This window comes from Astatotilapia calliptera, chromosome 11, assembly GCF_900246225.1.
Source record: "Astatotilapia calliptera chromosome 11, fAstCal1.2, whole genome shotgun sequence".
Lineage (NCBI taxonomy): Eukaryota > Metazoa > Chordata > Actinopteri > Cichliformes > Cichlidae > Astatotilapia > Astatotilapia calliptera.
The window spans coordinates 21,859,960-21,884,929 of record NC_039312.1 but is presented as its reverse complement, the minus strand read 5'-3'; the positions used below and the strand labels follow the sequence as shown (position 1 = coordinate 21,884,929).

Below are 24,970 nucleotides of genomic sequence, written 5' to 3'. Positions count from 1 at the left end.
TGTGTGTGTGTGTACAAACATGACATCATTACTCACAGGTTGGAGACTACTGTTATCCACAGTTGTGACTCGGGGAGGGGAGGAGAACCGAAGATGACATCACAAAGCTCATTTCTGAGCAGAGAAGAAGTTCTGGGGCTGCTGTCCCCGGAGATGCAGCCTCGCCTTCACTCTCATCATCATCGTGGGAACCATCCAGGCGCACATAGCTCACCCTGGTATGGCGTCTCACTGTCGCCCTCACTAGAACGCGTACGATGGAGCGGGTGGCAGCAGTGTTGCTCTCACACTGGCTCGTGTTAACAATAGAGCTACTGTCCGTATCAGCTCCAGCAGTGGTAGTTGCTAATTGATTACCTGTGGTCACCTGGGCAGCCATATCTCCGACGTCATCCCTGGCTCCAGCTGCCATGGCACCACGGTTCTCAACAGCAGTGGTGCTCGCTCTCACGTCTCCCTCTCTCCTCTCCCCCTGTCATACCTCGCTCTCCAGGCTAGAGAAGTGGGCCGACCCTCGACGTGAGCACAGGCTCTTGGCTTTGAGTGGCAGGTGGGGAGAGTAGAACCTCCGTGGCTGTGGCACAGAGCGCAGTCTCTGATATTGGAGTTTGGCACTGGCTGAAGCCGGAGCCTGGGCCTGGCCTTCCATCCCTACCCCTGCTGGTGGCGAGACAGAGGATGAGGAGGGTGGAGGTGGGATGGGCATCGGGAGGGACGTGGGAGACATGGACGGCTGCTGTGGTGGTGACGGTGAGGGCTGAGGCGGATGGTCTGTGGGCTGTGTGCTAAGGCTGAGGTTAGATTGGCTGCCTGATTTGGCCTGGCTGGAATCGGGTTTGGGGGGCAGCGGCTTAGGACGAGAGACACCGCTGAAGCTGTGGCAGTGGGGGAGAAGCTCTTCCTGGCTATGAGAAAGTGCTGTGGATCCTCTCTTGGAATGGGAGGTGTGTGAGCTCCTGTGGGGATGTGGATAAGGATGGGGTTGGGGGTAAAGGCTACAGGAACACATGGTCGCCCGTGGCGCTTCTTCCTCCCTTTCCCTAGATCGTCCCTTGTTCTTCCCTCCTCCACTCTTCCACTTTTTCTCACCCTTCACAGGAATTTTGTCCATAGACCAGTATCGTCGAGGTGGAGGGAAGGCTGCTGGAGGTGGTGGCCACTGCGAACCCAAACCCCCACTCCCTCCCCCAGAACCCCAACCAACACCTGGTCCCGATCCCCAGAAATCAGCTCCAATCCAGCCTTCTGCTCTAGTTCCTAGTAATGAATCATCTCGACTGTTGACACTGCCCCCTTTCTCTCTGGAGGGGTAGGTACCAAAGAACCAGCCTCCTCCTCCTATGCCCCCTATCCCAGTGACACTTCCCCCTGAACCTCCCTCCCAGTATCTTTCAAAACGGCCAAACTCCCCCGACGAGCCCTCATCTGAGTAACTGTCCTCTGCCCTGGCCCTGTCCCTCTCTGACTCAGAGACGGCCCCCCTACCTGCCCTCCTTCCCCTGCCCTCCACCCGTTCCCTCACTCTATCCCTCTCCTCCTCTTCCTCCTCCTCCTCATCATCATCATCGTCGTCTTCAGAGTCCCACTCATGGAAGGATAGCCCTTCTCTTGTGTGTGCTTTCTCTTTTTCATAACGCATTAACAAAGGACGCCGTTCTCCAAGCCTGCCGCTATCATCTCTATCCATCCCCCCACTTCTTCGCCGCTTAGAGGACGGAAGAAGCGGATGGAGGGATATTGGAGGAGCATTAGAGTCACCTCCTCTTCCATTTACCCAAAATTTGACGGACGCAGGGAGCTTGTTCAGGTTAGGATAGCGCTTACTGGGTGTACGATGCCTTGAATGAGAGTGTGAGGATTTAGGGCGCCTATCCCTGCTTCTTCCACTGTCCTCCTCTTCCCTGTCATTGCCCTCATCTCCTCCTTCTCTTCTACATCTCTCCCTATCTCCTTCCCATGAATCGCGCCCCTTTTCCCCAAATGTGCTCCGATACTGCGCAGAAAATGAAGAGTAGTCTTGTATTCCTCCTTCCCTCTCTCCCTCTGCCTCTCCTTCCCTGTCTGCCTCTATATCACCCTCCTCTGTCTCAGACCGCTTTCCCCCTGTTGATTTCTTCCTTTTCTTTGTTTTAAGGGCCTTCTTCTTCCTCTTTTTTACTTTTCTACGCTTCCTTTCTCTCTCTCGCTCTCTTTCCCTTTCTTCTCGCTTTTTCCTCTTTTTGTTCTTTTTCTTTTTCTTCTTCTCCTTTTCCTTCTCTTTTCTTCTCTTCTTTTCCCTTTTTTGCCGCTCAGCATCTCCACCTGCTCCACTCCTCTCTCTCTCACTCCAGCTTGCCCACCACTCTTGGAGCTGAGACAGTTGGCTCCCACCTCTTTCTCTCCCTCGTTCCCTTTCTCTGTCACCCCAGGACGTGCGTGGTTTCCTGGGGGGTATGGGTGGTGGCAGGCGGCCGTGACTGAGAGAACGAGGCCGGATGATTGAGCGCTCCCTCTCTCTTCCCCTCCCAAGGAGGAGGCTTGACTCTTCTGTCAGCTCCTCATCGTCATCATCATCCTCTCCATCTATTCCTCCAGTTCTGTCCCGTGTGCTCCTGGAGGAGCTGTAAGAGTAAGTAGGAGAGGTGGAGCGAGAAGATGAGGCAGATGACGACGTGGATGTGGATGATGTGGTTGACGAAGAGGACGAGGATGTATAGTGCAAGGATGCAGAGGGAGAAGGAGGGGTATAGGAGGGGCTGAGGGGTACCGGTACAGGAAGTGAGAGTGGGGGAGAGAGGGGGCGTGCCCTCCTCCCTACTCCCTCCCTCACACCATCTCGTGCTCCTCCCCTCCGCCCTAGGGGCAGAATGTTCTCATATAGTGGACCCCCGGACTCTTTGGGCTTCTTGGGCCTTCGTTTCCTCAAGAAGGATGAGGGGAGAGGGGGGGAGGGGTGTGGCAGCGGGGGTGTAGGAGGTAGAGGTGCCTGACTCTTAGGAGGCAGTCTGGGAGTGCCCAGAGGTTTAACAGCCCCTTTCCCCTGACCCCCGCTGCCACCTCCTACCACCTTCTTCCCCACCCCATGGTCGATGCCCTTCTCTGAGTAGAAGGCCACACTGGCTGGAGGGGGCTGAGGGTGGCCCCTGGGCATAGTCTTGGGGGTCTGGGACCCTGCCTGCTGCTCCATGCAGGGCCCCAGTCCCTCAGGGTCAATGGGACCATAGTAACGCTTATAACCATCAAGTCCCCCAGCCCCTCCAGCAGTGGAAGCCCAGTTTGGTGGGACTTTCTGAGCAAAGGGTCCCATGTCACTGATACCCCCCCTTACAGCCATTGGGTTGGTGGCTGTAGCAGATTTAGGCAGCCTCCAACGATCCACCACAGCCAGTCTGCGGTCTGGTCGTGGCAGGAAGGTGGTGCAAGGTAGGGGCGCACCAGCTATCGGTGTGTTAGCTGGACCCAGTGCTGTCCCAGAATGCACCACGGTGGGAGGAGAGCCCGGTAGAGGTGTTTTGTACACGGGCTGCGGTTGCTGCGGTTGCGGTTGTTGCTGCTGTTGCGCCATTGCAATTGCTGGGTTGGTCAAAGACGTTGAGACAACATGTGACTGTGACGGAACTGTAACCATTGCTGTGTGGTGATGCGTTGGCAGACTTTTAGCTCCACCTGTTGCTGTTTCATCCTCAAAGCTACAGCAGCTGTACATGCCCTAAGACAAAGAGAGAACAAATACAAAACTAGTCACTTAAAAGGCTAAAGAATCAAATGTATTCTCCCAAATAAATATCAGGACATAATTAATTAAATCTTGCTTTGAAGAGGGAATAAATGTAAGTATATTAGGGATGTAACAGTTTTTTAAATTCACGGTTTGTTTCATACCTCCTCACCTGAAGCATCTTTAAACATTTAAGCTGTCACTAGATTAGCAATGCTTTAATCAGGTATTAAACGCCACAGCTCCACATGGCTAATTAGCATTCCATTCAACACCCAGATAAGCTATTTCTCAATTCTTATTGTACCAACATGCTTGCCACAACACCGCAAAAATATGTTAAACTGTTAACTGTGAATTTCACCAGAAAGCTTGGCTAACATTCCAATAGCTAACAGCTGGTAGCTTAGCAGCTCATTGATCAAGTGAGCGTTCCATTTCTCCACCATGGCTGTCACAAAAGCCTCCTGGGGGTAGCCTGTCCCATAACCCACTTCAGCGTTTACATCCACGCTCTGCATTCCACTTTTACATTGCTTCTTTTCAGTGTCTTATCATGCCGCTATAATAGCAATAAAGCTCCCCTCCAATGTCACTTGACTAGAGTGCTGTTAATCTTATAATGCCCAACACCACTGGATAACAGCATGGACAGATCCAGGCAGAATGGAAATGACTACATTTGCTCAAGTACTTTACTAAAGGTTTATTGTAATTGTACTTAACTATTTCTATGTTATGCTACTTTCTGCTTTTACTCTACTATATTTTGGATCCAAATAGTTTACTTTGTAGTTCATATCATTTATTTTAAACCTTTAGTTTCTTATTATTTTGCAAATCAATTGCAATTTTACATCAGCCATATTAAGTAAGTTCAATCATATATAAAAGTAATTAAAATCATCAGCAGTTGGAAAATCAGTGAGATATATACACACATAAATGATCAATAAATGTGATCCAGTAATACATATATAGATACATATGTAGTAATCTGAAAAGTGCCATTCTACATAATGAGCTTTACTACTTTCAGTACTTTCGATATATTTTGATTATAAAACTTAAGTAGGATTATAACTTTTATTAATAAAAGTCTTAATACTTTTTCCCACATTTTGCAAAACAATTATCTAACACAAAATTATATTTTAAAACTTGTGCATCATCACTTTTCACTTAACAAATCTGTAATTGCACACAGGGGTGCAGTCTGAAAATCATGCCCAGTGTTTTCTGTGCCAATTTGCTACACTGATTTTATTTCTGATTAAATATTCTAATTTGCTTTTGCTGCTTTACTCTAAAATCCTGGAAATGCTCCTGTGGGTGAGGACCTCAAGAACGATGGCAGTTTACATTGCAAACTGTTTGACTAAACCCCCTAAAAGTGACAGCTACAAAAGTTACAAAAGGCACAGTATTTTACTGTATATGTAGCTTACATTAAAGATAATGAAGGAGCGAGGAAGAGCAGAACAGAATAAGAATGGAGCGCGTAAGAATAAAACGCTATCCATAAACTTACGGTGTTTTAAAGAAATGCAAATTTGCCGTTTTCAGTTTTACATTCATTACTATTTATAAGTACAGCTGTGCGCAGCACGGTTAATAAAATGCATTCATAAATGCATAAACTGAGACCACAGTAGTGGGAAATGGATAATTTGTCAGTGAAGCTACAATAATTACATACATGGAGTCGGTTGTTTCTGTCAAGGTCACTGTCAGAGGAAGAGGATATCCAGTATGTGAGCAGAATTGAATTTCAATTAATCTCCTGAATTGACAGAGGGGAATTGAAATGACCCCAAAGCTCACAATTTCTAACACTCACGCTTAGTAACAGGAAAGGTCACACACAGGATCATGCTTACACATGTGTGTTCAGATGGTGACAAGCACAGCCTTCTGTCTACCATCATGTTGCCAGATTTAGCACAAAAAGAGGTTTTCAGGGTGAAAATGGCCGTCGACACATGGACATAAAACACATTGACAGCCAGAATGTCTTCAAAACAGTGAGAAATTTAACATGTTTGCACATTAAGAAAAAACCCAACACACGAAGGGGAAAACACTTACCCTGCTGATTGCCAAGAGAAAGTCCAATTTTCCAGAACTAGTGGCCATGCAGTGGCGCAGCTTCCAGTACACTAAGTGTTCCCAAGCAAACACCAGCAGGCTGAGGCCCATAGCCACCAGCAGCATGTAGAAGACCCCAGCCATGTTGTCAATGTCCAGTTTACTGCTCATCACCTCAATTTTGTCATTATGGCAGATACCTGACAGCCAGAGGCGCTCCAGCATCTCAATCTCATCTGGAAGGGAAGGATGAGGATAAAGGATAGAAGAGAAGGGGGGTAGCGAGTGAAAGTAGAGGGAATGAAGGGAAAGAGACAATAGGATTTTAGTTAGTTTAAGGAGACAGACAGACAGACAGACAGACAGACAGACAGACAGACAGACAGACAGACAGACAGACAGACAGACAGACAGACAGACAGACAGACAGACAGACAGACAGACAGACAGACAGACAGATAGATAGATAGATAGATAGATAGATAGATAGATAGATAGATAGATAGATAGATAGATAGATAGATAGATAGATAGATAGATAGATAGATAGATAGATAGATAGATAGATAGATAGATAGATAGATAGATAGATAGATAGATAAGCACTGAAGTACAGGTCTGTAGGCTTGTTTTTTGCCCATTATCCAAGGTGACACTTCAAGGTCAGAGGTCAGCAATACAAAGAACAGAGTCCAAAACAACAAAGAGAAAGGGGACTGAGACAGAGAGGGGGAGAGGGTCCAAAACAATGAAGAAGCACTGAGAAGCAAAATGGCATCGACAACCTAATCTCAACATTGTAACCCAGAGTAAATGAGGAGAAGAGAAGAGAGACCAGGAGCCACAGTGAGATGGCTGGATAGGTTGAGCGAGCATGGAAAAGTGTAAGAGCGGTAATGAGGGAGCCTTAGAAAGAGAGAGGAGGAACGGCATTCTCTCTCCGTCCACGAACGTGTCAGGGAGAATGAGACAGACAGAGTTAGAGAGGGCTGCAAGAAGGAAAACAGAGATGGAGGGCTGTGTGAGATTGTGTCATCATGACAAACAGTGGAACGCTCCTCAGCTTGAAGAGGATGGGAGGAGAGAAAAAGAGGAAAAATGTGAAGAGAGAGATTTGATAGAAAATGGCAGAGATGGGGAGAGAAGATCATAATCAGTTAATTGTGCTGGAGGGATGGTCAGGATCCTCACCCAGGTGGTAAGCTCTGGGGGTTTTAAGATCCCCATCTAATAACCAACCGAGAACCAACTTTTTACCCATAACTATATCTTTTCTTAACAAATCTGAGTTTCCAGGCTAAATGTGTGACTGGCTACAGGGGTTACTGGTGTAACCATAGTGCTGATCATTTACAAGATGCGGCGCATGATTCATGTTAGAGTTATATCATGACTAACAGAAGTCATAATGAGAGCTTTCTGTCGCACTAATAACAACGGCCCGATGAGCAGTGCTGCGATAACCAGGTATGAAGTTGCCTTCACTGCACACTGCACTCTCTGAACTATTTCAAATGAAAAGCAAGAGCAGAGTTTAAAAGCTGACAAGTCACACATCTAGTCGTAACACTGCACTTCTCTTCGAAAACTCAACCTTTTGCCTTTTCATTTGTGCCATCATTAGCCCTGCTCGCGTAGCTTAGATGAAGCTGATGCAGTCATCTGTGTGAACTGGTTAATGTGTCTCCTGTAGAACATCATCAGCCAACAGGCCGTAGCGTCCAGCTACATCAACAGATGGACACACTGCTACTGCAGCCCGCTGGCAGTTTAAGGTAACAACTCACTGTCTTATCTTATGCTCACACTTTTTTAGACACAATGTCTGTTTTTAACTCTATAATGTAGTCCCCACTGTGGAGAATTCATTGGAATTATTGACCTTCAGTGGCAGTTGTGTGTCCAAACAGGAGCCCGATTTGGAAACATCAAATATCTTACTTGAGGGTGCAGATAAACAGGTAGTCCCACAAGTGTCCTGTACTTCACAAGTCTCAGCTGAATGCTTTCTCCGATCTCTCGCTCTCATTTCCTGGCTCCGCTGCCATTTGACTCCGAGTGATTCATCTTGTGCTTCTTCGTCTCCCTCATGAATTGGACTCTTTTTTCAATGTGCATGTTTCTTCTCTCCCTTAGACCTTTATGATGGCGGTTGTCTCTGCCTCTAAGTCACAGCCAGCTCAGGTCTGCCAAATCTGACAGGTGTGTCAAATCCACACTCTACCTATGTCGTTTCTGGCAGGTCAGGTCAGGTAGAGCTGGCGAGACTGCAAACACGGAGCTGGCAGCGCACCACAAAGACATTATTTAATAAGAGAAAAACGTATTTGTGTGTGTGTGTCTAAGTGTGTGGGCGAGTGTGCATATGTAAATGTGCAAGTGTACATTTGCATTTTGCACTGTGCCAGATGGGGCATCATGCCAGACATGTCCAGAGACACTGAGCTCCACAGCTGTTGAGCAGCAAACCATGACCCGTACAATCCCATGCTTTTATCGCAACATGACAAACCTCTCTGCATTCATTGCAAGATTTCTGGGGGAAAAAAAAATTAAAAATCTGCCAGCCAAGAGCTAAAAACCCAGCTTCTCACATTTTTAATATCTACTCACTGAATAATATATTATTAGAATCAAAATCATGATACTATGCAAAATACAGGAGTGGATCTGATAAGAAGGGGAAAGGGAAATCTTGTTACTCAGCAGTTTTGATTTATCACGAAAAAACGTTGTAGTGAGATCAATGGACCAGCTCTTAAAGCTGTGGTATGAATCACAAGAGGTGACAACAAGGAGAACAATGTGCTCACATTGGAGAAAGCAGTGGAAAGTATCTCGGGTGCTCTGCTATCCTCTAATTCAGTTGTAAAAAAAAAATGATAGCACTCAAACACAGCATGGTACAATAATGATGTAACACTGTGACACGACTTAGCCCCGCTGAAGGTGCGACGCTGAGTCCTTGAGCCGCAGGGCGATTGTTGAGATGCAGCCTTTGAGGGCACGCTGAATGCGAGCCCCCCAACCCCCCCCCCCCTGCTGCTCTCCGCATCCAAACAAACTAATCCTCTTCCTTAGTAATCCACTCCAATAATGCCTTCCTACAACTACAATTCTCAACATTCAACACCACCCTGTAACTAGATCCATCCAGCGTGCACAGCTGTTAAGGGTTTGTGCTACAATGAACATAAGCAAGGACAAGGAAATCTATCAAGAATTAAAAGAAATGACAAACACTGCATGTCAAGGCTGTCTGGGCTCCCTATTTTTCTAGCTAACACACACACACACACACACACTCGCATCCTTTTCCAGGTCCAGCTATTCAGCTCCAGACGCCAGTCTTATTTAATAGATCTTGGCACCAAATTGGCATTATCAGTGTGTAAGCAGCTAAAGCGTCTGCATGCCAGAAACAGCTAAAGGGCTTTGTCCGCCACGCCATAAGCAAAGCTGATTTAAAACACGAGAAAAAGCCAAACAAGCAGCATCCGACTGAGACAATAAACGTGTGTGGCGGACTGTGTAAAATGACAATCAAGCATTAGTGTACCGACGACTAAAAACAGATTCTCATGTGCTAATCACGAGTGTGTAAAGTAGACAAAGCGCACTAATAACATCTCTATTTAATGATAGTTGTTTTTTATACCTCGTTTTACTTTCCTATTCAGAGCATTTTCAGGTGTTTCTTTTCACTTTTTTGCCACACTTCCTCACTTTGTATGTCAGTTTCAGCTAATCTGCAATAGGTATAAATCTGTCACCACCACACAAGTTGTGACTTTCTTTTTTTTTTTTTTTTTACAACAGTGACTCACACAAATAAATCTTTTTTTTTTCTGATAGCTTTTCAAACAGGGAGAAAAGGAAAGCCAGAGAAATTCAGACAGGTTTGTACAAGAGTAGCGAGACAGTGGGGGAGGCAGACATCAACACAATCAAGTCATTTTTGCTAAGAAACAAACAAACAAAACAATTTTCTTCTTGCTCTGTTGTTTCTCCTCCTCTCCTCTGGCCAATAAAGAGATGTGCAAACCTCTTTAAAAGTGCCATCGGCCCTCTCCTACGCACTCTTATTCCCTGTGTCACAATCAAAACACCTTAGAGCCTTCAGCCTCTCCACACACCTTACACTCCCCCCGTCCACCACTCCACATCCTCTCATTCATCTACCCCCTGGGTCCTCCATCCACCCCACACTCTTGTGCTACTCTGTGGCTCGTTTCTCTATCCTTTTCATTTTTACTGTAACCTTCTCTTTGCTCCTGCATTGTCCTAATTATTTTCATCTGAACCCCTCCCCTCCTCACAGTCCTCACCATCTCCCACCAGCTGCAGCAGGGCCAGGTCAAGAGGACGTTTCCAGCGTGAGTTTTTGTGCAGGGCGATACCGTAGCCTGTGGTGGCAAAAACCTTCCCCGAGCCTATGGTCATCACCTTGAAAGAGAGGACAACGAGCAGAACTTGAGAAACCCACCGAGGTGAATGCATGCCGCATGCACATACGTGTGAGTAAAAAGTCCTCACCTTACAACCTTCGTCCTTCCGAGCCATATAGTTCAGTACTGCAGCGTCATAAATAAAGGCATCCAGTTTCCTGTAAAGGGATGAAGGGAGAATTCATTCATCATTTAATGGGAGACAAGAGCAAAGGGATGGAGAGACTGACTGAGGCAAGAGAGGGGATATAAAGGTATAGCGCCGCAATGTACCTGGGAAGGGAGTTAGGGTGCAAAAATATATAGCAGACAGGCGCACAGAATGATAGAGAGGGCATAAAAAGTTAAATCATGACAAGAAAAGGGAAGAAGAGTGGAATAGTAAAGCAGGTTCGGCGGAAAGAGTGAAAACACAAGGAGAATAAAATAAGGCAGAGATCAGGAAAAGATGTGTGGGTAAGAGGGAGCGGGATGGTGGTGGAGGCAGCGGAGGGGACGAGGAGGATGGGGATTTATACGGTGCGGAGAGCGTTGTGACAGGGAGTGAGAGAGAGGGGGGAGAGATTTACACACTTCAGGGGGGAAAAGACATGGGATAGAGCTAGAGAGTGATGAGGATTATAAAGTTTAAATACAGACACACTGAGAAAGCACACTGGGAGGGGAAAGAATGGACCAAAAAAAAAAGGAGGAGAAAGAAAAGACATGGCGACATAGGAGGGCAGATGAAGAGGAGAAGGGAAAGATAAGTACCGAGGAGCAGAAGAGAAAGCTGCTGGAGAAAAGCAGGTGTTCCTCATTCTTTTGCATGTTAACACTGAGTTATAATTGTGGTGTCAAGGCAAGATTCAGTGGGGGCTGATGGGGGAGGGGGGGTGACAGAAGCTTAGGATAAAGTAAACTGGGATTATCCAACACATGACGGGTGATAGAGATTCTACTAGAAACTGAAGAGGGAAATGCTGTTTGCACTGCGTGCGTGGGTGGAGATAGCGGCAAAGGTGGAGAGAGAAAGGGAAAGAGTAAAGGTGAGAGACTCTTTGCGGGAAAGCATGAAGTGTGACAAAAGATGTGAAACGTTAGCTGGAGTTGAAAAGAATGAGTGTGTGATGGCCTGCTGGTGTGAGACTGAGAACATTAAAAACCCGGAGCAAACAGTGACAGCGGGCCACATCTGCTGTCGTTCATTGCTGCAACTATTTCCATTCCGTCCGACGCAAACAAACGTGCCAGAGGCGTTTCAAACACACGGATTTGTTGAATGTCAACTGCAGCTTCCCAGGTCAAGGAGGAACCTGCATTTATGCAAACGCAGGCCACTGATTCCAGCTCAAACTCCCATCAGCTGATAGCACAGCTGTTTGGCCTGCTGCACATCTCACTGGCAAATTTGGGACACGCTATCTGAGATGCTTCAACCTGCACAGAAGTGCTGCTTTCTCTGCAAACCACTTTGCAAACCACCTCCTCCATTTCATGCCACTCGTGACATTCTGAATTAATAAATGTCATCCATGGCTACTGATGCCTGTTTTGCTCTGTAAAGGATCTTGCTGCTGGTCTCCTGCCTTCCATGCTTTCTATGATCCTGACATAACATTAACTAAAAGATTTCACTAATTGGAGAAAAAAAAGCTTGGTTTGTTTTTTATCGTCTTGAGGAAACAAACTGATTTGGCCTTTTTTTTTTTGTGAGATTTAAAGATAAACAACAGCTGCTGAATATCCCATGTGGTAGAATATTTTCATTATATAATATATATCTAAGCTTAATCTAAGTGCAGTGAAAAAGATCGAGAAAATCAAGTTAAGTATACCGGGCAAGTATTTACCCCCTTCATCTTTGCTTATTTTTTGCATATTTAGCATATTTAAATGTTTCAGAGCATCCAACTCATTTTAATTTTAGACAATATTTAGCACAATATCACATTAGACAAAGATAACCTGAATAAACACAAAATGGAGGTTTTCATTTATTAAGGGAAAAAAGCCATCCAAGTCTACCTGGCCCTGTGTGAAAAAGTAATTGCCTCCTAAACCTGATAACTGGTTGTGCCACCTTTGGCAGCAAGAAATGCAATCAAGAGTTTGCGATAACTGGCAATGAGTCTTTCACTTCACTGTGGAGGAACGTTGGCCCACTCTTCTTTATAGAAGTGTTTTCATTCAGCCACACTGGAAGGATTTAAGGTTGTGCCAAAGCATCTCAATCTGATTTAAGTCTGGACTTTGACTGGGCCACAACAAAACCTTTTTCTGAGGTATTCAGAGGTTGATTTGCTAGTGTGTTTCCCATTATTCTCCTGCTGCATAATCTAAGTGTGCCTTATATTTTCCTTCAGGATTTTGTGGTTCTTTCAATGACAGCAAGTCGTCCTGAAGCAACAAAGCAGCCTCAGACCATCACACTCCCACCACCATGCCTGAATGTTGGTGTGATGTTCTTTTTATGAAATGCTGTGTTAGTTTTACACCAGATGTAACAGGATACAAGCCTTCCAGAAAGTTTAACTTTTTCTTCATCAGTCCACAGAATATTTTTCAAACAGTAGTTTTTGCTAGGATCTCTCACACAGATGCCATTTTTCACCATTGAAGCTTTACCACCATTCCAGGTTTTCTCCATTTGTGGATAATGGCTCTCACTGTGGTTCGCAGTGGTTAGAAATGGTGGTGCAATCCTTTACAGACTGATAGATGTCAGTGACTTTGTTTCCCAGCTGTTTCTTTAGATTGTGACACAGTGCTTTTTTGAATCGGAGAAAAAAGTGATTCAAACCTGCCTGAGCTTCTGTGGAAAAGTAATTTCCTCCCTTGTTAAATTATAAAAATAGCTGTGATTAACCACATATTTAGAAAGCTGGATTGGATTTCACTAGCCACACCCAGGCCTGATAACTGCTAGACCTGTTGAATCAAGAAATCCTTTAAGTTCAGCCTCTCTGACAAAATGAGGTAGGCTGAAAAATCACTTAAGAAATTAAATCTTTATTCATCTGAATTTTGCATCGACTCGGGTTGTCTTTGCCCATATTAAACTTTGTCTGATGATCTCAAATATGTAGTGTGACAAATATACAAAAAGAAAAAAGCGGGCAAAACCTTTTTCAGAGCACTGTATACTTGCTTTGATATGTAATAATATATATTGATTTATCTGTTGTCCCCTTAAAGTCTTAGGCAAATGATTTTATGTTAAATTTGAGGACATTTTACAAAAATGAGCGCATGTGCAAACCAGGTGGCATGTTGGCCCAGTGGATGTCACTTCACAAAACGAAGGCTCTGGGTTCCAGTCTGCTTGTTGAGTGGGGTATCTGCACATGTGCGGGTTTTCTTAAGGTACTCTGGTTTCCTTTTACAGCCCAAAGACAAGCATGTGAGTGATTTTTAATTGGCTGCAGGTGTGGATGTGTCGTTCCACGTTAACCCTGTGATGGACAGGCTGCGCACCTCCTTTTACCCAAAGTCCCTGCTACTCTATTTAGATAGGCAGTTACGGATGGATGAAGGAGTGAGAGAGGAGTGGAGTAAGACAAAGGTAAAGGTTCATGGCAGACAGACCCGGTTTTGAGGTTCAGTATGGCATCCTCCACTCCTTTCTGGTTGTATTTTCCCATGTACTGGTGCATGTCTGGGTAGTTGGAGCGGATGTTTTTTTCTGTGCTACCGTTGGGCACCGTGCCAAACTTCAGAGGTGGGTACTGCTCCTCGGGATGCTGAAACTAGCAGAGCAAAGGGAGACGAGGGAGGGAGACGGAAGGGGCATGAGACACACCAGGCTGTGCACCAATCTGTCTGACCTATTTCTGTCCACTCTCCAGACTAACTTACAACACTCCATGCACAGTCAAATCTTTGAAAAGAGAGCAGTCTGTGGACTTAAATTAGTATTTAGGACTGTCTTTTAAGTATTCGAGAACTGTGGTAATTGAGTTCTGTTAAATGAGATTTTATTCATTTCTAAATTCCTGTGCTTTAATCAATTTAACATTCAAATGCATGGGATTTAGCTCACTCTAATACTTTAATTCTCCTTCTGCTTTTTCTGCTTAATCAGTATTCAAGCCATGAAGTACCTTCTTGTCCGAGAGGCCTGACACTGTGTCAATGTACTCCTCCTGGATCATGAAGGCAGCCAGGTTAGCAGTGTAGGAGGCCAGAAAAATGACAGCAAAGAAGGCCCAAATCAGCACCATGATCTTGCTTGTGGTTCCTCTTGGGTTCTCCACTGGCACAGAGTTGTTAAAGACAATGGCCCACAAAAGCCAGACAGACTTTCCTATAGTGAAAGTAGACCCTCCAGCCTCTGTCCAGAAAGATAAGGAAGAAAAGAAGAAATTAAAAAGAAGATCTTTCAGTTTAAAAAGAGCAGTTGTAACACTATATTTACTTCTAGGAAGTGATCCAGCCAGTACTCAGCACAAGTGTATTCACAGGCATCTGTAAATGACGTGGCTGACTCAGATTAAACGCGTCTGAATGAAAAACAGCCTCGGAGCATATGAAAAAGGAAACCTTGCAGATTTTCTTTTGACAACAAACCTCATAAGGTGGCGCCTATACGTTACGTAGATGGCAGATATCAATTCATCTGCTACACGATCAAACAAACCACCTGGTGCAAAAACACTATTCAAAAGGACTCAAACACTCCTGCCTTTACACAGCGGGAATAAAGGAGGCAGGAAGAAGAGAGGCGAGAGTGAATAAGAGGGATATATGGGAGGATGACAGAGGAGTAAATTTATGTAGAACACAGCAATCATGCAGTAAAAGAGGCGAGCCAGGCTGGGTATTGGACCAAGGCATCAGGCATACTGAATATCACAGGGGTACAAACTATGCTGCTGAATAATAAATGGCTTCTTCGGTATTGAGAATACTTGGAAGGAGTTCAGTATACTGTAGGTATAATTTCCTCTTTGCTACACTCACAGCTAAAGATTCATGGCAGCTGATTCAAAATACACATCGATTTTTTCCCCATCTAATGCAACAGCTAACTAACGAGACAGCGAAAAACAAAAAAAACAATCAGATGCTTTCATAAGATCATTGTGACTAAGATTTTTTTTTTTTTGAACCAGTTTTCCAGGAGTGTGTTTAATGTTTCTTCTTTTGATCCATTTGGCAACAGTGATGGACTTCACAGAGATGCATTAAACACAGACAGCTTGGACTCATCACTCACTCTTGCCGGTCTGGAGACTGCGGTTGTAGCCTACGGGGCTGAAGAACTCAAAAATAAAGACAGTCACAGCCACGACGGTCAGGCACATGACAAACATCATCACCCACACCGCTGGACTGTAGGGCTCTGTGGAAAAAAACAAAAACATGCACTTTTTTGTACTCTTATTGCATTATTAAATTACTGTAACTGTCATTATCAGTATAAGAAACAAGAATGTTTCATAAATCTAGCCCATAATGGAGACTATATATGCAGAGAAATAAAAACCACTGGAGCAAATATATTCTCCAAAAGCCCATAAACACACTCTCTTCTCTTTCTTCTTCTTCTTTTTTTTTTTTACAATCATCTCAATGCAGTCTATAGGCCCATAACACTATTCTCCCGCTGGAGCCTGGAGTCTGCTGACGGAGTGAAAGTAAAAGTTAAGAAGACGTGAACCTAAGAAAAACTAATGGCTAATCTTGATGTAAAGAACTAGCAACCAAAGGCTGGGGCGTGTTATGCAAACTCAGCGCTCCACAATTAGATTAGATTCTGTACATCAGCTACACGCCGCCCACAAACACAGCCTCTTACCTAAGAAAGCTGATGGCGATACAGTCCCATTGCTACGGGAGACCATGACACTGATCCCCGTCTCCACAAAGGGCACGGAGAAATCCACAACTTCTGACCTCTCCTCATTGATAGTCAGCGAGCCAATGGCCATATCCGCCCGCTTGTACACCACCTAAAGGGGGACAAACAGCACCGCTAAGAAATAAATCGGCTGTAATTATGAGTAAATCGTGTACCTGTTACAGCTAGACAAAGCCCATCCTTTTCGGTCCAGAAGGTTTTCAGGTAAGGTGCTGACAAGTCACACCTTGACCCTTTGTACATCATTAAACTTGCCTGCATGAGAAACTCGGTCTTGTACAAATACTGAACACGTGTCTCTTCAGCATCCCTTTAGCATACAAAATGAGTTAGGACGCTTCTCAACCCTGCCACCATCTAGCAAAAACCTGAAAACCGCTGTGTCCGCTGATTGTATGAGTGAAATGTTAATCTACATTAGACATGGCACATTCGCTCTTCAGAGCAAATCAGCAGAAAAATGAAGCGAAGTGGAAAGCAAAGCACCCTCCTCTCAACTTTGCCAAGTCTCTGGATTACCTGATCAAAGAATGGCCGGCTTTGGAACATCTGATCAAAAGACAGACATTAGTTTGAGAAAACAAAATTCGCTTGCCCTTTTGCATGTAAAAAATAGATTCGACAGACGGGCTCAAGTTATAAATGATAGAGCAGGAGAGCGCAGTGGAACTGTTTTGGAACCTGTGACAACTGGCGTTTGGCAAGTTCCCTCTGGGACAAAGATAGAAACAGCAGGGCGCTTCAATGAAACAGCAGCTCCCGTATCGATCTCGGCTGGTGTGTGAGGATGTGTGCATGCTTTTCTGTCTGTCTGTGCATGCTTCTTTTTTTTTTTTTTTCATTTTCTTGCCAGCATCTCTGTATCTTTACTTGATGGTGGATGATGAACTATATTACCACGAAAATATCAAGGACTACCAGCTAGGGGGTATCTGACAGAGTGTGTGTTTGTGTGTGCGCGTTTGTGACTAAGGATGTGTCTCTGCAGATAACACACTGTCGGGACGCGTTTGTAGGAGAGTGAGCTCACTGCATGTGTTACACATTATGCTTGTCCTTCTAATTTGTTTAACCGTGAGTTATTTTCTCTCTAATACAGTATGCGTTCTGTTTTGTGTGTGTGTGTGTGTGTGTGTGTGTGCACGCCTGCTGCAGTGTGTAATAAATGACAGCTGTCTGATTGCTAGCAGTGGTTAAGTGGCCATAACTCTCACAGCGATTGATGTGACACTTAGCGTTTAACTGGTCACCCAGGACGCGAGACCACACACTGAGGAATGCTACTACTTGACCGAAAATGCAACTCAAATATGCAGAGGCACACACACACACACACATACACCCTTTTCACACATGCACAAGTGATACGGGAGCGACATTGAGAACACATTGCTCACAAAGGCAGACAGGCAGAACCGGGAGCTTCCACGGGCTTACAGACACACACACTCACAAAGACTTGCCTCTCCAATCATGCCGTTCCAAACCCCATCAATTTTCTTCCCATGTTTCCCATTGGTCACTAAGTAAAGATCGTAGGTGAAGCCGACTATTTTGGCCAATCTCTTGAGGATGTCAATGCAGAAACCCTTGCAGCACTGCTTCATTGGAGCCACACCCTCATGGATGGCACTATGAAAAAGACACAGCATAGAGAGTAAAAGATAATAGCAAAAAATAATCATAGTAAAACTTTAAAGGTGAAAATCTTTAAGGAAAGGTAAGGAAAGGAAAGGAAGACAGTTGGATATGGTCACAAAAACGGAGTACTGTGGCCAAGCACTTGTTGACAGGTTTGATCGACCTGTGCAGGATAGGTGCTGTCATTCCTTCAGAAGCTGATGAACCATAAAGCTCCACTGTGGTCATATCTGATTCCAGACCCCTGAGTCATTCCACTGATCCTCTGGAGAGCAGTCTGTTATTGATTACGGCCAGGGAGTGAAGAGACCACAGTTTTGATAGGTGACTGATGTCACCTCAATTGGATGGCATCATGAGAGCTTAGGAACTCCATTCCAAACACTAGTAAATAAAGCAGTCTCTAGTACTCCTTTCAATTAGATTACCCTCCGTTATTTCTTTTCCCAAAGTACCACCATCTTTGAAATGAAAGTGTCCAAAAATAAGGTATGGAAAAGATAATCACATCACATACATAATAAAATACGTGAGTTATTTCTTTTACATTTCTCCCTCTTCCTTTCAAGGCTTTCAAACCTGGCATTAAGGGGTCGTCTGCAGGGAACTGAGTCACGGATGCAGGTTCCAGATGCAGGGTCTGCAAGCTCTACAATGACAAATGGCCTTTCTTCCAGTGTGACAACACGCAGGTGCTGGGCATCATCGGGTGGTTTAAGGAATGGCCCGTAGCGGGACCAGGCTGGGTACCGTAACCTCAGCACGCCATTCTCCCACCAGCCTACCTAGGGGAACAGACAAGAGAAACATTAGAGGAAGTGCAGTACTCTAGTGCAAAAGACCTTTAGTTGTAATGATAAATAAGCACGTAATCTTTCCCATATAGATTAAAAAGCATTAGAAAAAACTTAGACAGGTCATATTCACATTGTCTCAAGACTTGTTAGAAAGTAATAGCTAAATTAACTTGGATTAATGTTTCAAGTAATTCAAACGAGCGTTTTCCAAATGTGTAACAGAATCAGTTTGTGTAACCATTTTTGGAAACAGAATGTTCACTAATCTCAGAAGATAATTTGGCTCAAACCGCTGCTATCTTTAAGGCTTTTTTCAGGCCCATTTCTGGGGTTGTCTTTTTCACCGATCTGCAAGAAAGTTGGAAGCAAGGGCTGATTTTAATCTTGTATCTGGGCATCTGGTTGAAAGGCTGATAAAAATGTGTGACCTTGGCAGAGAAGCAAGAGGTGTAAGATGGCAGTATTCCAGTTCATTCATGAGTTATCTCAAATTAAGTCTGGATTCTGATTGGCCAGGAGGGTTGAATTAACCTTAACAAGTAACAAAATATTTCAGAGAACTTTGTTAGACTCACTCTCTTTCCCATTTACTTTATAAATTTATGTGTGTCCATGTGCATATAATCTGCATTAGAAATTCAGAGTATTTCTGTTAGGCTGTGTTTTATGCACCTGTGGACGTTTCCCAGTAGCACTGTGAAGTTTTCAGTGTCTGACTGAACACTGTGGCTGTACCTTTCTCTGAAATTCACGACCGAGTTTCATTCCTGTCAGATCATGAATTGTTATTAACTTCCAGTTATTGGTCTGCTTTGCTTCTTTCCTGGACTTTCCCGAGATATCTCTCTGATGTCTAGCTGGCTTGAGGAGGGGCATGGAAAGGACTTCTCATTCAGAAAATACTGTTTATGCAGTTTAAGACGAGATTTAATAATGGTCTGCGCTACAGCTGTTTAAAAAGCTGCTGCTGGTATTTACTAAAGGGGGGCAGTGTTGATTTTCCAACTGAACAGAGATGTTTTTGTGGCTATCCATGTATTTGTTGTTCTCTTTTAGAGGGCAAAAAATTGGGACTATTCATTGAGGCATAATTAACTGCAAATTATTATTAGATCCCAGTCCCATATATTTGTCGTCCTCAATCATACTGGTAACTTGATCACAGAGGAAGAATCCCAGTACAAGTTACGCACATTGAGGTGCACATATTGGTACACACACACAGCCACGTTGTTTTTAACAGTGAGCAGAGCGGACTGCAGTGTTTTAGGACCAAATGGTCACATTTCCACACACAGACTAATTCACAGTAAAATAGTTTCTGCATGTCTTTTCTCAGCAGTGGTTTTTAGAGCACCTTAATATTTAAAAAACAAACACAAACACAACAAAAAATCATACTGAAATGTTGGTCAAAAATAAGTATTGGCTGAGGGGCTTAGAAATAATATGCCATTTAAAAAATAATTTTTTTAAAAGAAAGAAATAATACGCTATCTGAAGTTTATAATATTTACCTCCAGACTAAAATAAATGCTCACAATTATGCACGCGGCACAGTAACAGTAACGTAGGTGGCGTTCTTCTTCTGCAGGTCAACAGTTGAGCACATGTAGTAGAGAGGTTTGTAAAAAAAAAAGTTTTTTTTTACAGCAAGAAGCTGAACTCTAGCTGTGTTTTAACAAGATGGCGCCTTTACATTCAGTAGTTTGTGAGAACTACTATTGAAAGAGACTAGTTCATTATAAAAGTGTCTAAAGGCACAGGTGGTACTACAAATATAATTTTATGTGAACACTTACTATAGAGTTTTGATAAAAATGTTGAGAATCTACTGGGTTTTTTCCCCAAGTATTAAAAACAGTCAACAATTCATTTTATATAAAAATGGCTGTAACTGCTAAAAAATTAATGCAAAATGTTTGTAAAACTGTCCCCCTCAGTCCTCCTGTTTCTCCTCGTGCTTGAGTTTCTGTGTCTGTGTTCATGGACGGGACTCATTGCGGTTTGCCTCTGGCTGAACGCACCTGCTGCCAGGAATGGAGTGTTAGTGAAAACAATGAGGAACAACCCGTGCAACTTGCACAGGCCGACTCTCCCTCGCAGAACAGCTCTCAGCTGGCGAGTGCCTTTATTTTGGAGTGAAAGGACATTTCATTTATGCCTGTCCTGTGTGCCCAAAAGACCACGCTCGCAAGTAGTAGTAGGGATACTGGCAAGCGAGCAGTGAAATGGCTCAACCCTACCTCATGTTCAGGCTCATGTTTCCAGCAGAAATCATCTTAAATCATCCTCTCATTCTCTCTGGCAACAACTCAAAACAACTTTGTCTGTCTTCTTGAGGCCCCTCTCACTCCTCTCGAAGTTAGTCACACCTGGTCGAGATGCCATAACCCAAACATAGACTGGAATAAAAACCAGAATGTCTCTTTCAAACATTCGCTTCAGAGTCTCACTATGGGCAACGTTCTCCCAGCGTTGTCCTCAGAAGCCTCTATATCAGGGGTGTCAAACTCCAGTCCTCGAGGGCTGGTGTCCTGAAACTTTTAAACGTGTCCCTGCTGCACCACACCTGAATAAAATTAGTAGGTCATTAGCAAGACTCTATAGGACTCAACTGCATGCTGGCAGCCAAGTTCTATAGAGAACTTGCTGATCACTATCTGTATGTATCACAGTTAATTCACTGTTAATAAATGCACTCGAGTTCACCACTCTAAGTCCTGCGATTGGGTCCACTCTGCCCAGTGTTCTTCACAAAAACCCCTTGAATTAAAGCTCAAAGTCTCCACTTCCATCACATATCGATGGCTGGATCCACTGCTGTGGTTTGCAGAAGTTATCTCTGTCCAACAAATTATGGACCTAACTGTATGTATGCTTGTATGAAGTAATAGAGTACCTATCACAACCAAAGGGCAGAGCATAAAAACGATCTCAGAAAGCCCTTCAACAGAGACATGTTTATTAAATACACTTATATCTGTAGTTTTTGTTGGCTTGGATGTTTTCTGAAATCCTTGTATTACATAAATAGAAAAAAAAGACAGAAAAAACAATCCAATGCAGCAACCACACAAAATAGTGGCACCAGATGATTGCAGCTACAATGAAGATCTGTTTGACAGTCTCAATAAAAACTGAATCTTAAAGGGGGTCATAAAGGTAGCACTTTGTGAAAGGCTGTAATCATATTTACTGTTAATAACTTGGATGCTGCGCTTACTCACTCTGTTTTAGAAAACCGAGCCTTTAATATTCACTGTCATGTGGCCAATCTGTGGTTGTGCAAAGGGTGCAGCTGTTACTCACATATGTTTGTCAAATCAGACATTAAACTAAATAAGAACATTATTCATGGTAATGGTTCTGAGTAGAATGAACCAATTAAAATCCATCTCCTGGCATTGATTAAATCTGCCAAAACTCACCTCTGTTCATTAAAATGACAAATTTCATTTCCCCCCTGAAAATAAAGCCTTCATGTCTTAAAATGCCTTAGATGCAACTCTGTGCTTTTAACTTATTTAATTAACATCATTCCTCAGCTAACTGCCTGCAGACCCTCTCCACTCACCCTCTGCATCTGCCTTACAAATTCTCTTATTAAATACATCGTGGTTTACACAGCCAAAGTCCATTTTTTGTTAGAGTTGTTTAGTAGAGTAAAATGTGCTTAATTTATAAATCAGGATGTCCAAAGCACATGTTGTTTCTGTGTTTCAGAGGAAAGACAAAACCAAGGTTTGCATCCAGTTCCAGGAGTACACTACATGATGCTAAGGCTTAGTGTTAAAACTAAACAAGTTTGCAATCACAAATAAAGCATTTTGATGGATTAACTCTTCTTGGGAAGCTTGTTGACGACTTAAGTAACGTTATCCTTACTTCACCTGTCTTTTCTCTGCTACATTCCTTGTGTGTCTGTTGTCTGTTTGTAAAGCAGAGCATAGGAGGAGGACAGGTGAGACACTTGTGGTGAGCAGAAGACTCACACATGCCCTTAAACAGTATCACCCTTCACGATGTCATTTATCAGTTAATATAGTGTCTTTCTGATGTTATACAAACTTTGCTCTGATAAATTAGCCAGATGCAGCAAGTTCACAGGACTGGTTTCGATCGGTTTGTTGCATGTCCAGCCTCAACTCTGACTGGATTTTTTATTTATTTATTTTACTCATGATCCGACTACCAAAAATAAATGAATGACTAAATAAAACACCATATGAACAAGGTTAAAAACTTGACTTCAATCAGAGGTGCCATTAAGTTTCAAATAGAAGGAGGGCTTTACTGAGATGGGGCTAACTGTGCTGAGCTTAAATCCATAGACATTTTGGACATTTAACAGCCTGGAGCCAAAGTTATGCTTTCATTTGACTTTTTTTAATTTAAAAAAAAACTGGCCCTAACATTTTATTTTTGTTTTGATAATCTTACATGAAGCTATGAGACCAGATTGTTCTGTCCTCTATCGACCTGAAAATGTCTATCAAGCATCTTTTCACTAGTATCATTGTTGTCTCCTTCTCTTAGCATTATTTATAGCAATGCAGCCGGGATGGACTGGATGCCTCTGCCTGGGTGCCTGGGATATTCACACTTCTTAAGCAGCACAAGGATGAACCACACCCAGGAACAGTGAGTTTATTTGTGAAACTTCCTCTACCGGCCTCTCTTGACAATTCTCGGCGTGATCACCCAATAAAAGTCACATCACAGTGTCGTGACAAGTGAAAAAGACACAACATAATAGAAAGTGCACATGGAAACTGTAAACACATGCACAAACAAGAAGATATGCCGTTAAATGCACACACATACACACGCGCGCGCACACACACACACACACACACACACACACACACACACAGTCACATAAAAAAAGATAAGAAATGAAAATGTGAGTGCTTTAGCAGGCCAGTACTGTAAAGTTTGACAGCTTTGTGCCGCCTTCCTGTCTGTATAATGCGAGCACTGGCAGAGAAGAGGAGGCGGTGACAACAATGACTGTATTTCGACAGCACTTCGACCAAGGCTCCACAGCAGACGTTCAATCAAAACACACTCAGGAAACGCAGAGAAAACAGACAAAGCTTATGGGAGAACACATTACTTTCTACAAGAAACATCCCCAAAAGGCAAAAGCGCAAATGTCCGAAAAAGACCAGCCAAAAAACGTAAAAAATGAAAATTGCTGAATATATTCATAAGTTCGGGAACTGGGAGCCACTTTAAACTCAAACCTTCTTCTTTAGCAGTTCTGATTGTCATTAATAAAGGTTCATTCTAGTAATCTGTCTCTCTGTGCTTTTCTCATATGTGAAACGAGCCGCGCAAAAGCTGGACAACCTTCAGTACTAGTCTGCAGTGTTTCAGCGTACTAAGCTGGGTGCTCCCATGCTCTAGGTAATGGTGCAGTCATTGTAAAGAGAACATTAAATATTCAGGGAGAGCCAACAGCGTGGATGTGCATAATAGGCAGATGCAGGCGTCTTATCCTTATTGAGGGTGTGTGTGTGTGTGTAATAAGGATTGTGCAAGAAGGGTGTAGGCATACTCTATGCTCTCTCATTTGTGTGCACATATGTAGATGTCTGCATGTGAGCTCTAAGCATGTGTGTATGTGGGCGAGTTTCGCACCCTGCGTTTGCACAGAGTCGAAGGACCAGCGCAGGAGCTTCTAATTGAAAGGGATTTGAGGGATATGGCAGGAGTCAGCATGTTACGACATGCTGAGACTGGACTCTGGTGGGCTGTTAAAACCAGCAGGAGGCTGAGAACCACCAATGTGTGTATTTGTGGTTGTGTGTAAGCGTATGTTGGTGCATTGCTGTTTGTATTTGTGCAGAATTGAATCCAGTCGCAGAATTAATGTTCTGAGATTTTTGTGTCTTTATGCATGTGCAGTGTGGGAAAGAAAGGCAGGTGTGTGTGTGTGTGTGTGTGTGTGTGAAAATGAGCCTCGCTCTCTCTCCTCTGACACTGACGAGGGGAAAATCCCAGCGCATTAAAGGGAAAACATCCCCAACAGGTGACAAGGCTTCGTATTAAGGATTCCTGAACAAATGCTGTTTTATAGAATATGCATGACACGCCAGGCGTACAGGTGCTCGGTAGATGTGCACACAAAACAATGGTGAGGCTACAATCAGATGCAGATGAAGCCCAGAAACCTTCAGGACTATTTAAGTCTGATTTTCACTTTATTTTAGAAAAAAAAAAAAACAAATCAGCAACTATTAGTCTAAACAACATCAAGAAATCGATTTCTGTGAATGGACAAAGAATAAAGTAAATAAACATGTTTAACTGCATTTTCATTTGAATAAAATTCTCTTATAGTTCTACTTATTTTCTCTTATACATATATAAATTTACACATATATAAACACTATTAGGATTGCTCTAAACAGTCAATTTCTTCTACTCTAGGACCTGGATGACATTAAAG

At 43.6% G+C, this 24,970-nt stretch overlaps 1 protein-coding gene across 2 annotated transcripts in view; it reads right to left on the bottom strand.

The window, feature by feature from the left end:
• Window positions 1-99: 99 nt before the first annotated feature.
• Window positions 100-24,970, bottom strand: part of grin2db (glutamate receptor, ionotropic, N-methyl D-aspartate 2D, b) — a 50,307-nt gene continuing 25,436 nt past the window's right edge. For both annotated transcript variants that reach the window (XM_026186031.1, XM_026186032.1), the window contains exons 7-16: window positions 18,296-18,501; window positions 17,539-17,707; window positions 16,013-16,166; window positions 15,431-15,556; window positions 14,316-14,545; window positions 13,801-13,961; window positions 10,322-10,391; window positions 10,114-10,231; window positions 5,786-6,021; window positions 100-3,688 (exon numbers count right to left, since the gene is read on the bottom strand). In XM_026186031.1, coding sequence (XP_026041816.1) covers window positions 476-3,688; window positions 5,786-6,021; window positions 10,114-10,231; window positions 10,322-10,391; window positions 13,801-13,961; window positions 14,316-14,545; window positions 15,431-15,556; window positions 16,013-16,166; window positions 17,539-17,707; window positions 18,296-18,501 — 4,683 coding nt within the window. In that variant the 3' untranslated portion in view covers window positions 100-475. The remainder of the gene's footprint in view (window positions 3,689-5,785; window positions 6,022-10,113; window positions 10,232-10,321; window positions 10,392-13,800; window positions 13,962-14,315; window positions 14,546-15,430; window positions 15,557-16,012; window positions 16,167-17,538; window positions 17,708-18,295; window positions 18,502-24,970) is intronic.